A 17,098-nucleotide genomic window follows, 5' to 3' on the forward strand; every position below is an offset into this window, starting at 1 on the left:
GAAAATTTGTTATGTACAATGCATATATAAATAAACCAAAAAAGTGTTTTTTTGAAAAATCATTCCTCCCCAATCAATCAAAAGTGAAATTTATTTTTTTAATTCTTTTACACTATCTCCTTAAGTTTCATTTTTTCAAAGATTCTTTTTTTTAATTATGGACCACAAATTCTTTTCTTATTTTAGCCTTTATTAAATAAAGGTGATATTAGATTAAGAGAAAACTTTCCTTAAACACATAAATATTATATATAGTTAATATTTTATTAAATAATTAAATAAAAATAATAATTAATACAAGATATTAATAATTGTTACATATAAAAATAATTACATATGATTAATAGTGTAAAAAATAGCTGTGCAAGATATTGTATGACTTGACTAGCATAGCAGGTAGTCATATAATAATTTACCAACTTATTTATATATATAATTGTGTGTGTGTGTGTGTGTGTGTGTGTGTGTGTGTGTGTGTGTGCGTGTGTGTGTATATATATATATAATGTGTGTGTGTGTGTGTGTGTGTGTGTGTGTGTGTGTGTGTGTGTGTGTGTGTGTGTGTGTGTGTGTGTGTGTGTGTGTGTGTGTGTGTGTGTGTGTGTGTGTGTGTCACAGGACGGTTCAGATGATTCATTTAAAAATATAAAAATTAGCTGTTTTTTTAAATAAGTTATAAGTTACAGTTATAAAATTTTAATATTATTTATTAACAACATTAAAGAACAACATGAACATGTTTAGATGACAGAAAAATAAACATGATATAACATAAACAAATCTCATTATAAAAATTATTTAAATTTTATATCAAACAATATTGCATATGTTATACCACAACTCATTCTCTAATTACAGCTATTTAGAGAGATTTTACATACCGTGATAAAATATGTTTCTAAAACAGGTAATTATTATATACACATATATATATATTATTGTTTTTTCAGATGAAGTGAAGGAAAAACCTCCGATTTAAACAAACAGCAAAGCACCGAGCCAATGCTGGAAACCAGTGGGCAAAACTGATGTGGATGATGTTTGACACTGCTGGGCGGTGTGTGAGGATTGAACCTAACAAAAACCTCTCACTCTGATTATCACGTCCGGGTGCTGGATTCACTTAAGGAGGGCATGCGCATACTCCCGAACAAGTCTCCTCGTCAGACATGTTTTTGTTGGTCATGGTCCAGGAAACCAGGAGCAAACTAGATTAGTAAGTGTACTATACACAATAGGCATGGGGCCTCATGGTGCCTTTCTTGACCCATACGAGGGGGGTCTGGTGTCCCAGGAGCGTCATTACTTCCATCCACCCACGCTTGTGGATGGAAGACAGACAGACGACTGTTCCGCTGTCAGGGTGACCTCATACTCGAGTATATAGGTCCCACGTCGCCGTTCTTCAATACCTATATAATCAGAATCTTCTACAGAAGGTTCAGCCTTCTGTCCTCCTCAAAGTTATTCCTGACGACGTCAGTAACATAAGCTAAGATCATGTTATAATCTCGTTCCAAACATAGCATTTTACTAATGATATTATCAACATCAAGCTGTCCGACCAAAAGGGTAACTATATCAAGGATACTGCATCGAGGGCGGACTTATCCCCATGAAAACCGGAGAAGGAGATGCGAACCAGGGGTATTATCAGCAGGTATACATCACGTGGTGACATCAATCTTGTCTCTAGTGAACAATGGAGGGGTCTCTACATCGCTCCAGCCAAGAGGCAGGAAGACATCCCTATGACGGAAGAGGCCTTCTATAACGTGTCTGACATCTGTTGCATTTCTGGTAGTGAGCGTTCTACACTTCAGTACTCTTTTAACTATAAGCCTATATGGCCTCCCCCGATGGTCAGAGTCAACCTCAGCCGCCGCTCTTTTGAGTCTCGAATAAGTAGATTTAGCTGTTTCCTACATTCTTGTACCTGGCAGTGTAGACCTCTTTCAAATAGTAGTAATACGCCCGCGATCCCAGTCTCCTAAAGCGATGTCATTCCTCTCTCTTCTTGGCGATTTCAGGCATCCACCAATATACTGGTGGGTAGCCCATTCCACAGTATCTTTTGGGGAGTAGCCTGGAACAGTCCACAAGGTGAGTGGCCTTCTACTCTGCACAGGTGACCTCTGGAATGCCTCGAGCAGTATTTATTATTAAAGTCAAAATAAATTATTAATCACTGATAAGAAACAATTTAATTTAAATGTTCAAACAAAACAAGTTGTTTACTGCCAATCCAGTAAACAGATAAACATCTCGTTCTTATTAAAACTATACTATAGTATCATACTATATACAATAAAATAAATAAAAATAGATTGTATCATATCTGTAACAAGTCCAATCGCAAAAATCACAGCAACATGTTATAGTCCATCATCAAAGTAATCTTAATCCATAAAATAATCCATTATAACAACCATAAAACCGTATCACCAACTGTATTATCACAGGGCAGAACAAAACACAACTGACCTCAGTCTTCAGTCAGCCTCATACTATATATATTGTTTAAGAAAAGTTTGCATTGTAAAATTATTTTCATCTTATTTCTGTCGTAATAAGTATCATATTTATATATTTATATTTATCATATTTATTCTACATTTTCAATATTTCTAAACACTCGGCCCAGATATAGGAAGCTACGCCCAGTCATAGGAAATACAATCTGCAGCTCTGTAATATGGGATGGTGCATTTTATAACCAATAACCTATCACAGTTGTCAAAATAGAATTGTTATTTTGTCCTCCACCTCTCATCACTTATAAGGCGAACAATGCTCTAGGGTTCAAGGTTACTGGTATTCAAACAATCAAAAATAAGGATGAGATCTCATCAGATCTTTTACTGTATTCATTTTCTGTCTGAACACGGGCTGTTACATTTTCTTTTGTAATCTTAGATTTTGAATGACCTTTAACGAAACAAACGTTGTTCAAATATAGCTATAATAACTACTATACTCTATTAACTAGACTGGTCGGGTAGGTTGGGAAGAGGTTGATCTTTTTTACAGTCAAAGGAAAGGATTAAAATTTGTTTAAATAAAATGAAAAATAAATATTTTAAACTCGCAACACCACTGCCTTGAGCAACAGACTTGCTGAAAACAGCTGATGTCATGTGATCAAAGTCAAGGCCTCTCATTGGTTGGCGAAGAGAATATAACTTTTGCAGTCAGACATTAAGATGAATGTGAGTTTTGTGATGATAACTCAGATTTTACATTTATTTTTAAATAGGATAGTTTTTGTTTTGCTTTATATTGAAGTTAAAGAAATGTAGATTTCAACATAGAATACAAGAATCCATTGAAATATAATTTTCAGATAAGGGTGAAGAATATGAGTTTTTGCTGTTAGGCAAAATTTTAAGTTGCAATAATAAAAAATGTTTTATCATTTTTCCTAGATGTTTCTGTATATATTTCACAGCGATACCTCAGAATTGGTTTGATCAGTCAAGTTGGAGTTCAAAACAAATGAACTGAGTGCTTGGTTGCCGGCTTTTTTAACATGCATAAAAGCCTGAAAGCAAGCATTTATTTATTTACTTGATGCAATTTAGCAGCATAAATTTTACTTTACTTACATAAAACTCATTTGCTTATATTACAAGAAAGAGCATTTTACGTTATCCTACAATTCTATTTATATTTTCAATATAATATATACATGCCTTTATACCTATAGCTTTATCAATGATTATTGCAAATCAGCTGATTTTGAAGTCAAGAGTTCTAAGGTTCAAATCCTAGTAAAGGCAGTTACTTTTACACGGATTTTAATACTAGATCATGGATACCTGAGTTATCTGCTTTTACCTGATCAATCAGATTTAAACATCATATTAAAGCAGAAAATAAAATTATGATATCAAACAAGGAGATACAGCAGGTGAAGGATTGTTTTTCTGAGTTCAGTAAACATCGTTTCTCTCATTTTCCTGGCCAAAATTCCTGATGTAGAAACTTTAATACATATTACAGCTTTGGCTAAACTAATACATTACTATAGACTGTAGAAACAGAATGTTTTCTTGTTTGAAAATATATATAATTAATTCTCTTGTTTTTTATAACAGGGAAAATGGAGTATATACATTGTAACAATAATTTTATTCACTGAAGTACTGCCATTTGAAATATGTATGCAATACAGAAATGGAAAGAAAACAAGAAAATGGAGATCTAAAGGGTATTTAGATGACCAAGATATTGAAACTCACAGTTATAAATTTTGTGATAAGTATGGAAAGAAACCAATACATATTTTTTGTTTTCGTTTCTTTGCTTCATGTGCAAGAAGAGCAGCCGAATATTTACAAAATGTTGGAGAAAATAAACAAGATATTGAATCGGTAATTAAAATTCTTTTGAATGTGTCAAGGGCAAAAAGTGTTTATTTCATATTTTGTAAATTTCACAAAGACCTTTTTTATATGAAATCTTTAAAAAAGTATTAACAAGTTAATTTTTTTATATTAATTTAATAATAACATGTTAATAGATAATATTAATAAAAATTACAAAACATTATAATTAGAAAACATTTGAGTCCCAACAGACAGAAACATAAATCAAAACATTTGAGTCCCAACAGACAGAAACATAAATCAAACTCAAATAAATATACCTTTGTTATGTCGGTATAGCTTATAAGATGGGCATAGCTTATTTGACGGGTATATGTCAGTTATATGCAAAAAAGGGGTTAAATTGCGAACTTTACTCCTCTTTTTCTTCACAAATTATAAGAAATGATGAAACATGTTAATTTTAAAATTTAAAACTAAACAATGTTTACAAATTGTATTTTTAATAGCACTGAAATAGTACTATTAAAATAATTAAATTATAACAATACATTTTTAGTAATATATTACTAAAAATATACATTTTTTATATTACTAAAAATTTTTAGTAATATACATTTAAAAATGAATTTAATAAAATCTTAATCTTTTCCCATTTCCAATTACATCTTCGGTGGTCTACAACAGTGTTACTCAATCTTATTACACCCATAGTCTACTTGTTATTGAAAAAATCTGATCGTGAACTCGAAGTGAAACAACCCAAGATCATCGCATAAAAGAAAAATTACAAATTTAACTTTGATGTCTTCAACTGTAAATGGTGAAGTAAAAATAAAATACAAATATATAATTGTGATATTTAAAGTAGTATTTATTCAAATCATAGCTTTTGTCTTAAAAGACTCTTTTTTCAATGAGCTGGATGAACCTGATAGGATAAGATGAGACTATTTATGTTCGGCTTTATGTTTGTTAGTAACAGTCATAAGTCTTCACGAGCACTAATTTCCAGTTGACTTCTTTTTTTCACGAAGAAGTTTGGTAACTGCAATACATTCTACTAAATAGGAAGACAAAAAATAGAAAACATTCAACAGCTTCTGTACAGAGACACAAATACAGAATATAAAATTGGTATCTGTTTTTGTAACCATAATTTGTGGTAACCTTGTTCAAATATAGGTTTAAGCTCCTCATTCATGGATAATTAAATAAATTGCTTCTGTATTAGTATGGATCATCTGGGTTTGTGGGTCTACTTGCTAAAGATCCAGCACCCTACCAGAGATAACCAACTGAAAAACATCTTCAAATATTTGGCTGATGTAAGAATGAAGAGCTGTTAAGTGCAGATAAGTAAGAAAATCTTATCTCATATTTTGCAATTTTGAAAGATTTGGAAACTGAAAGCATTTTCCTCTCCCCAAACTTTGTTCGTATAGAAAATGTTTTGCATCAAAGGAGATATTACACAATTAGTTTTGATTAAATTTAATTGATCACCTTGTAGCTTCAAATCGGTTTTGTTAAATTTCGCAAATAAGGTGGTTTTATAGGCTGTCATTTTTTTTAATTAATTAAATTGAGCCACAAATCATTGTCTTTACTTTCCAGGAATTCCAACACTAAATCAAGACATGCATCAAATCGATCTAAACATGCACTTGTAGATAACCAACGAACTTCCATGTTAAGTAGTAAACGATAATAATCTTCATCATTTAACAAACAAATCTGAGTAAATAATCTCTCATTTAAGGCATTCCTTTTGATGATATTAACTGCTCTAATGGCATAATCTAGTGAGCCATGCAAGCAGTCACCAAGATTTATGGCAACCAAATGTTATCGATGAATGACTCAATGTACTGAAAATTCATTCGGTATAACTTGTTTTAAGTATACCAGAAAGCCTCGGTGTTGTACTATTACCAGAGCACAATCAGAAGCAAAGGAGAAGATATTAGTTAAGGTGTAGCTTTTACATAGAAAAATCTTTTGAATTCATTAAATATTGATTCACCTTTCATAGCAGTTTCCAAACATTTGTCAAATAACAATTCTTGGGAAATTTTTTTTTTTTACAAACCTCACACAAGCATCATTTCCTGGCAAAGTTGACTTCTCAAGCTGTATAGAGAATTCAGATGTTTCTAAGTACTCATAAAGAATTTTCTAGTCGCTGAGCCATTTCATATTCTTTCTTTTTACTGTATTATTACTCAGTGGAATTCCTCTTATGATATCAAAAACTGGTTTGTGCAGAACAATGTGTATTACCTCACTAACAGCTGGTAGAAAAAGTTCTTCACCAATGGTGTGTGGCTTTCCAGACTCTACAATCAGTAAAGAAATGTTGTAAGAACCACACAGTCTACATCATCTCGTTTAGATGTTGTCACAATGACACTGTTAGATACACGATGACACTGTAAGATATAAGTAAATAAAACAAGCTATTTCTTTTCAAAAAACCATTATCTATTTATATTTTCTTTTATTTTGAAAATACAAGTTTCCGTTCCTGTTTAAACCAACATAAACATATAGATAGATGGCTGCGTTCGGCTAGAACCACCATGCGATGCTTGTGATTACTTACATCTTATGTACCTACCTATAATACTTTACTCGGTATGTAAAAGTCATTATCAATTTATTTTAATTTTAACAATAATGAAAATGGATTACTATTATTTTACTTTATATTAAATTGTTTACATATTCCTTGATGTTGTCCATGTTCCCTCAAATTAATTTTAATTTGCCACAGACCCCCTCACCAGTTATAAGCACCTTCAAATGCATAGGAACCACTTTGGTAACCTACGGTCTACAGTGGCACTTATTAGCCCACATAAATAAGAATTCTGCTCGTCATGACTATTCATAACATTAAAATACATAAGGGTCTGTTTACTGAGTTGAGTAAGTGTACTCGTACCATACGGACGTGTTGTTGTGCTGCTCCGCGATTACAGTATTACTGACTGGTTTTCCGGCTTTTTACTTGGAGACGGACAAGAAGTATTGTTAGGTGAGTATTACACTGAATATAACTTGAAATTTTTACGATTTTTGGTTAACGGAAGGATTTTTTATTGCGATTTTTTATAATTCGACCTTATTGTCACAGGCAATAAGGATTATAGTGGAGCGTCTCTTTCATATACGTGATTATTCAGTTATCTCCAGCTGATAACAGCTAACATATCAGTGAGCGGTAATATAATTAATATAAATATTATTAACGGTAATAGATAACATCGATAAGTACCTGAGGTAAATTTTCCCTACTATATATATATATATATATATATTTTTTTTTTTTTTTGCCCGACTACTGATTTGGAGGAATCATCGGAATGTATGAATGATACCACTTTGGAGCTGACGAATTTGCGTGAGGGAAATATGGAGATACTCCTGGTGAAGAAACTGCTGAAGCGCATTTGGCAGAAGTACAACCTGAGGGGCTTCTCCCTAGACTAACTACGGACATCAGGGAGACAATCCTCTACGGAGGAAGAGGAGGCGCCTACAGAGATGGAGGACTTGGTCGGTAAATTAGAGCGCCTGACCAAGGGACTCCACAAAAATATAGATAAAAATGTCAAAAAAAAGATAAAAGAACTGGAGCTGGGAAGAGTGGATAACAGCGCTCCTGACCGTACGTTCAAGAGACAGACTGCGGAGGCAACCACTCAGACGTGGGTCGCTACCAACTGCCCAGTCATTTATGTTCTGGAGATAACAGTTACCCACTGCGCAAATGACCGATTTTATTAAGAAAAATTGGCCTCCGAGTACATTTCGTAACACTAAAACTGGTGCTCCGGATAGAAGAATGGGCGCACTAGATCTGTTGCCATACTGGATATGCACGCTGTGAAGGAAGGCAGGGCCTTGGACCCACTTGCAGCCGGGCACCCACAGGGTGGCCTGGGTTCTGCGCAAATCAGATATCAGAGCTGGAAGTGTTGTTTCGGCTACATTAGAGCTACGCATGACAAAATGAAGGAAATGTGACGACAGTCTCAAACATGTTTCATGTTGCCTGCGTTGATTCTGATGATCTTGTCTCTTGTGGACGTCTTTAACAGAGTCAGGATAAATAGTAACGGCTGCCTGGGACAAATACAAACGGATATATACGGGCGGAATACTGTATAAATACTGACTCCTTACGTGTGATATGTGGCTGGGACGGGGGGCTTTGTAAGGCCGAGGGTGCAAGGAGTTACCTACTACTCCGCCAACCTTTCGCCCAACATCAGCATGGAGTGTTATAAAGAGATTTCAACTACTATGGTGAGGGATATGTCTACACGTCGACCAGTGCTGGCGGCAGGCGATTTTAATGCCTGGTCGACCGCATGGGGATCTGCCAGAACAAACACAAGAGGTTCGGTGCTTATGGACATGCCTGCGGAACTGAATTTAGTAATGCTGGCGATGCATATACATTTCGGAGAGGGCCCTTGGGCTCTATAATCGACATGACTTTTGCCTCCCTGAGCTTACTGCCCGCATTACAGACTAGAAAGAGTGGGGATGCTACACGGCCAACGATCTTAAAGCGATCTTGATGACGATCGCTGGCACCGGAGCTGGTAGTGATGGACACCTATATTCACGGCCTGGAGCACCAGGGACGTCGACCCTGGTTTTTTTACCGAACGGCTTGATCTACGTGCAGTACGTCGGGTCTCCACCGTGGAGGGGAAGGCCAGATTTCTTGCCGATTGTCTTGAAGAAGCCTGCAAAGTTCTCCCGCATAGGGCCTCCCGTGGGGGAGACCCTATGCGGTTCTAATGAAGAAAGCAGTAAGATCTAGAGCTACAGTTATGAGGTGTCCGCAAGAAGTGCTGAACATAGTTGATGGACTCTTCCCCTCGGGGGATGAATACTCCCAGAGGTTAGAGGCGCGGCTGGGACTGAACCGTTGTTTAACGATGCAGAACTGGAGGTTGCGTTCATACGAATATTTTCGGCCAGGCGCCTGGCTCGGATCTCCTTTCTAATATGGTTATCAAGGTGGCGGCATGGGCTGAACCAGAGCCGTTTTTAGAGACATTACATAACGAGAAAATCTTTCCTTGCAAATGGAAGCGTCAGCGGGAGGCCTATTAGAGTTAAAAGACACTCCCCTGGGCGGCGAAATACTACCAAGTCGGTCCGGCTCAGGGGAGTTGAGAAAAGAAGAAAAAAAAAGGTATACATACGCCCTTGGTTATAACTGTCAGAACAACTGATAGCGAGCCCGGAACTGCTTAGGCGCCCGTAAATGGTGTTCCTCCGACTCTTTAAAAAAAAAAGGGTCTGCTTACTACCTTTTAACAGCTTCAAAACATTTAACTCATTTACATCGGCAATCTCTACCCAAACTCATGACTTGATAATTTACTCCTTTTAATAAATTCAGTTAATATGGAATTTCATAGAGTATTTATATCGCTTCCTTTACTTTCTCTCACCACTACTACATTAGTAATAATATGTAAAATAAAGATTCCTTACTAAAAATGAAGCTGAAACTGAAACTAAATAACAAAAAAATAACAGGTGTTTACAATGTAAGAATTAGACTAACAACAAACTAGGTTTCTGTATGAGCCTGACTGTAGACTAACTGTATTAGTAGTAAGTATGTCCTTCACAAAAACAGCATGAGTATTCAGAGCAAAGAGAAGGAAGGTGCATGGGTTTAGCTACTTCTCTGCATGTCACTGGGCCAACATGTTTCTTTGCTTCTACAAGGGTTTTACTATATATCTAGTTACCTGCAGACGAACTCTTCTTTCGATACAATAAACAAATACGACAAAGTGGATTTTAATTAAGATTCTCATTATGCAAAAGAATAAATAATCACTACAACTGTATACTAAAAAAACTGTATGTACCTACATTAAATATAATAAAATAAGTAAACAAATAGATAACAAAAGGAGAAATTGTAATGTGAAATATTGACAAATCAAATGTACAAATGAAACACTAAAAAAGGAGTAATTCTATTATTATTTCTTTCGTATTTTTTACTTTTTTATTCTCTTTTATATACCTTATCTCTCAGTGCATGCAGATGAGTGATTAACCTTTCAACTGGTAATGTAGTTTACATTTTAAGTCACTTTCTTGTAAATAATTTTTGTTCTTAATCATTTAAATACATAAATACAAGTTAAATATGATTTTTTTTTATATTACTGTTTTTTAGGAAATAAATTTTATGTATAATTTTTAATGTGATATTTGTATTCTTTTATTTGTTAATTATTTTTTTTTATCTTTATAGTATGCAGCTGTATGCAAGAAAACAAATTTGAAATGGAATGAATGCCTTGATATAATGTTTGATTTGGCTACAAAATGTTGGGATATGGCAAACGCAACATATCTTTTACAATTAATCAACGATAAGAAGTTGATAATGTCATTACCTAAATTAATTATTGAAGTGTCTTATACAAAAGTATTATACTTGAAGAATTTTGAACCAAAATTATGCATGAAAGAGATAATGGATAGCCTTACTGTTAGATTTGCTTTTGAACATTATTATTATAAGTGGTTCCAAAGTAATCCAACAGCGAAAGGTTGCGACTGCAAAAAAGTTATCACTTTATATTACGAGTACGTTTAATGATTTTTATTAATATTTCCCGCTGTTTAAATCCATAATACAATGAGGTGAAATATTTAGGTAAACTAAAGTACATTAAAATAAGCAGAACTCTCGTTTTCTGTTTAGCCTCTCGAACAACCGAAAGATATTACTTCAAAGGATGATATATATGAATGTAAATGGAGTATAGTCTTGTACAGTCTCAGGTCGACCATTCCTGAGATGTGTGGTTAATTAAAATCCAACCAACAAAGAACACCGGTATCCACGATCAGAGTATTCAAATCGATATAAAACTAACTGCCTTTACAAGGATTTGAACCATAAGCAGAACTGAATAAAGCATAAATTGCCGTTAGACTCTGAAGATAAATTTAGGAAATTACAGCACATGTTGGTTGCAGTAAATTTCTTTCAATAGCCACCTTAACCGACATGAATAAATAAAAACAAATAAAGAGCTAAGTTATCTGTTACTGAAATATATTGAAAAACAATATTACGCTCCAAAAATAGCACACAAAAAATTTATTTAAAATCTAATACTAGATGGCCTTTTTTATTGTTAAAAGATCAGTAAAAATTATGTATAAAAAATGATGTACACAGCTCGTACTGAATTGCATAACACACAGTGGCGGCTGGCGTATAGACACTTTCGAACTGCAGCACCCCCTATTTTCACTTGATATTAACGATAACCTTTAATATAATTAGTCTTTTTTCTGCCATTCTAGTGAGAAGCTGCTAATAAAATGTACTGTTTCTAGTGTAAGCTGCCCTGTGTATACATTTTCTAGTGTATAACCGGTTTAAAATCGTGTGTAAAACGACTTTACTGCATTTCTATAAGTCATTTTTAAAAAAAAAAAAATTGACCAGGAAATCGGACAAAGTAAAAAGGTTTTTTTATACTTAAATTAAATTTAAATTAATGTAAGTAAATTTCTTGTGTAATAAAAGCTCTTTTGTTGTTTTTTTTTTTATTAAGGTACAAGATAGAAAACATACCACTAGATACGAATATTTTCAGTCGTGAATGCTTGTAATATTTGAATATTATACTGAATGCTGAAAAAAATAAAAAGTAATTATTATTATTACCTAACTTATTTGATCTTAAATATAGAAAAAACTATAAGAGACGATGGAATGAATAAACAATTATAATGGATATTGATTAAAAAACATATTATAATTAATAAATATTATTTAAATTTTTTATAAATTGTATAAACATAATAAAAGAAAACTGATGAAATAATTTATGAGCACTCATTACCCTGATAAATAATACCGAATTTCTTTTCTTTAAATATTGAAAATGTTATTTTAACTGCTATTTCTGACCGAAAAAATTAAAAACATGTTTGCAAGTTTTTTTTTTGCAAATTATTTGGGTTATATAATGTCAGTAATTTTTCTGAATACTGATGACAGTTGTCTTCAATTGTAATTGCAGCTTTTATTCGCCTTACTTTTTAAATTACCAACTTTTGAAACAATGAGTTGAAAAAAACTTTATTAAATACAATTCTTTTTAATAACTTGCTTCAAAATATTTTATGTTGGCCTTACACCCATCTTCATAGAGAATGGAGCCGCTGTTCTCATCCAAGTATTAGGTAGTTACGCCATGGTAGATTTATTGAATTAAGTAAACAAGTATTTAGATTGTGGTCGAAAGGTACGTCAGATTTGAAATGTATATTTAGATTGTGGTCGAAAGGTACGTCAGATTTGAAATGTATATCTCCATTAATATAACAATGTACATCTTTCATTAAGGTCCGCTCCGTTTTTTGGATTTATAAAATATCAAATTGAAATTTGTAATATGTGTTTTAAAAGAGTTGGTTAATGTAGACTCGCATTGCTATAGAAATCACAGGGATTAATTATACAGCGTAGCGCACGAAATTATCCAACATTTGTTTTGGCAATAATTTTTGGTTAATAATTATTATGTTTTATATTGGTAGAAGTGACAGCAGTTCATGAATATTAGTTTCTTCTCTTTCCGATTGCGCTGTTTGTGTATCGTTTCAAGATGGCTGACAAAGGAAGGTTGACTGTTGAACAGCGCATAAAGACTGTGTAGTTTTTAATGAAACGAAAAGTGTGGTGCTTGCAGAAAGATGGTTTCGTGCACATATTCAAACCCTGTGTTCGCCCTCATTTAAAACGATCCGTTGGCTTTACAAAAAATTGAATACTGATGTTTCAGTATTTGAGAGTAAGCGCGAACGGTCTGCCGATGTTCGTTCTCCACAGAATGTCAAAGCTATCAGCGCAGCGTTGCTGACAAACCCGAGCAATCTACAAGAAAAGAGAAGCACAACTTGGAATTTCTAAGCGATCTGTGCAGCGAATTTTAGAAACCAATTTGCATTTGTATTCGTACAAAATAACAGTGTTGCCAAAACTAACGGTCGGCAACAAATATCAAAGCTGCGAATCAAGACTTATTGTTGAATAACTTTTTTTTTTCAAATAAGACACATTTACACCTAGACGGGATCGGTAATAAACAAAATGTGCGTTTTTGGGTTTCCAAAATCCATACCCGCTTCATGAAAAAGTGCATCACGCTCCAAGAATTACGGTACGGGCTGCTATCTCAAGTCACGGGGTAATAAGGCAATTTTTTAATTTAAACAGACAGTGAACTTTAAACATGCTGCATAATAATATTTTTCATCGCGTTCTTGCAAAAGGATCTCGCTTAACAAACGAGTGGTTCAGGCAGAATGGAACCAGACAACACATACCTAATGTTGTTTTAGAATTTATGCGTGAAAGTTTAAACAAAATGTCATATCAAACCTATTTATTAATCGTTTTGCGTGTGGAAAGAACTGACCCCCGAAAGTCCTGATTTGAATCAGTGTGATTATATTCTTTGGGTACAAGAACAAAGACTACTGTGTTTAGAGAATAGTTTGAATTAAATTCGATAAATAGTACTGTTGTGACAATTGGATACATTTACATTCTGACTAAGGTGAAAGGTTAAACTTTGTGAAGTTTCGTAATGTTTTGTAAGTTTCTTAATGTTCAGTATTAATTGTGGTGACTTTGCAGCCATATCTCTTTACGTTAAAAAGTTATTTTCCACCGAATATTGTGTTTAGAAAGTGGTTTGAATTAAATCCGATAGGTAGTGCTGTAGTTTTGCCAATTGTTTTTATTTACATTCTTCTATATATATAAAAATGTTAAGTTCGTTTGTGTACGCTTTAAAAACTCAAAATGTTCTGCACCAATTGAGCTCAAATTTTAACACGATGTATAAACCGCATCAAAGATTGTTTTCATCTATTTTTAATAAATCTATTTTTAATTTGTGAATGTAAACAAAGGAAAACCAATCAGATCAATACAAGATGGCCGCTGTCAAACACAACGACCAAATTTCTTTGAATTATATTTAACAGCTAAAACATCTGTATTTTATTTTTAAAAAAACACGATAAAAAAAAAATTTAGCACGATATATAACCCGCATCAAAGATTGTTTTCATTTATTTTTAATAAATCTATCTATTTAATTTGTACAGTTTTTTAATAAATAAGAGGCTAATAAATCAGATGGAAATGTAAACAAAGGAAAACCAATCAGATCAATGCAAGATGACCGCTGTCAAACACAACGACCAATCACAAAGAGCCCGTATGGCCGTTGCCAATGTAAACAAAATCACAACTGATTAAGCAACAAATTTCTTTGAATTATATTTAACAGCTAAAACATCTGTGTTTTATTTAAAAAAAACACCAAAACAAAAAGAAAAGCCACCAAGAAGGATGACTTACAGTAGATAAATTAAAACACAAACTTTCTTATAGCCCAGATAGACTTAAGACTATGCAAACAAAAAAAGTCGAAATAACCAAATACACAGAAAATAATATCCCTACATAATGACCAAAAAATCCTTTGTTAGGTTAAATATTCACTTTTGTCTGAATTTACAGAAGGCATTTACAACGAAGCATTGATAAATATTGAAGACAAGCGCTTAGCTAATGCAAATAAAGTTCTTAGTCAATTGGGAATACCAGCACCCACCCGAGCTGCGATTGCTTCATTTGATGTGGATTTACGCCGTGAACAGAGTTACAACATTAGTGATCTTCAGTCATATGTCCGATCAAACATTCCCAAATTAACGCGTGAACATAAAGGCAATTATGATCGCATAATGCAAATGATAAATGACGGAGTCGGAGGGACCTTCTTCTTGGATGCGCCAGGAGGAACTGGGAAAACATTCCTAATTAGATTGATTCTAGCAACGGTTCGATCAAAAAATGACATAGCCTTAGCTCTTGCTTCGTCTGGAATAGCTGCGACATTGTTACCAGGTGGAAGGACTGCGCATTCAGCTCTGAAGTTGCCATTAAACATGCAAATCATCGATACTCCCACGTGCAATATTTCCAACGCATCCTATATGGGGAAAAGTATTACAAAAATGTAAACTCATTGTTTGGGATGAATGCACGATGGCACATAAAAAATCGCTTAAAGCTCTTGATCGATCGTTACGAGATTTGCGTGGAAACGTTCAACCATTCGGGAATGCTTTGATATTGCTCGCAGGAGGTTTTGGGCAAACATTGCCTATAATTTCTCGATCGACACCAGCAGACGAAATAAATGCTTGCCTAAAATATTCAACATTGTGGCGACACGAACGTACATTGCAGTTGACTACGAATATGCGTGTCCAGTTGCAGAATGATCCATCAGCTGAGGTATTCTCACGACAGTTACTGGACATTGGAAACGGACAGCTGCCAGTCGATGAGACGTCTTGACGAATATCATTTCCTGATAATTTTTGTAATTTAGTAACATCGAAAGAAGAACTGATCGAAAAAGTATTTCCTGATATTCAAATTAATCATAGAAATCACGATCGGCTCAGTGAACGAGCTATCCTTGCCGCAAAGAATAAAGATGTCTATCGACTTAATAATGTTATTCAATCCAGCATTCAAAGTGAGGAAATAAGTCGATAGACACCGTTGTGGAAGCAGATGAAGTAGTTAATTATCCAACAGAATTTTTAAACTCACTTGATCTGCCAGGGATACCACCACACATATTAAAATATGAATAGGTGTGCCAATTATCCTGTTGCGGAATATTAATCAGCAAAACTCTGCAACGGCACGCGACTTGCAGTTAAGAAATTGATGAATAACGTAGTGGAAGCAACGATTTTAACGGGGCCTTTCAAAGGTGAAGATGTCCTCATTCCTCGAATACCCATGATCCCGACCGATACATCATTTTAATTTAAAAGATTGCAACTCCCAATTCGATTGGCATTTGCAATCACAATCAATAAAGCTCAAGGTCTTTAGAATTGTGTGGTTTAGATTTAGATGCGGACTGCTTCTCACATGGACAACTGTATGTGCGTTTTCCCGAGTCTGCAAACCAGATAGCCTTTATATCTACGCAGACAGTGGAAAAACAAAAAAATATTGTATATCCACAAGTATTGCAAAATTAAACTTCTATGAAACGTATGCTTTGTTTTGTTTCTCATTTTTCATCCATGCAACCACAATGTGCCACAGCGAAGCGTGATGGGTACAGCTAGGTATTTTTATAAAGTAAAAGGTTAAATTTTATGAAATTCTGTAATGTTCAGATTTTTTTATCAAATTTTAAATTGCGTTCATCTAATCTATATATGTATTGTTTCTTGCGTTGCCCGTTGTGGTCAATTTTTTTTCTTTATTTTATATTTTTTAGTCAAGTAACTGGATGCAGATGCAAACGTCGCGACACACATAAAGTGACAGTGGCTATGTTGGTTGAGACCGGCGCGCTGTACCACTTGAAAAAATCGAAATTTAAAAAAAACTGAAAATTCTTCTTAGATATTTGTCTTTATAGTATTTGTAAGCCCAAATCTACAGAATCGTTTAGTATAGTCAAAAGTGGAGAAAATTCCCAATCATTTATCGAAAAATTTTTACATTTCTTCACCCCGTTTCAAGGTTGAATTTCGAAAAATTTTAGTTAAAAAATGTAATACTTCATATGCAGTACTGCAACTCATTCACCAATTAAACCTACTTACAACGATTCTACGTACGTAAATATGTTACAAAA

The 17,098-nt window shown here is 34.0% G+C and overlaps 1 protein-coding gene across 1 annotated transcript; it reads left to right on the forward strand.

Annotated features, from left to right (window-relative positions):
* The first annotated feature begins 748 nt into the window (after positions 1-748).
* LOC142333202 (uncharacterized) lies at positions 749-12,226 on the forward strand. Its single transcript, XM_075380178.1, has 4 exons — positions 749-907; positions 4,098-4,373; positions 10,633-10,970; positions 11,954-12,226. The coding sequence occupies exons 1-4, from the start codon at positions 893-895 to the stop codon at positions 12,009-12,011; spliced, it is 687 nt and encodes a 228-aa protein (XP_075236293.1). The 5' UTR covers positions 749-892; the 3' UTR covers positions 12,012-12,226.
* Positions 12,227-17,098: the final 4,872 nt, after the last annotated feature.

This window comes from Lycorma delicatula, chromosome 12 (assembly GCF_047948215.1).
Source record: "Lycorma delicatula isolate Av1 chromosome 12, ASM4794821v1, whole genome shotgun sequence".
NCBI classification, from domain to species: domain Eukaryota; kingdom Metazoa; phylum Arthropoda; class Insecta; order Hemiptera; family Fulgoridae; genus Lycorma; species Lycorma delicatula.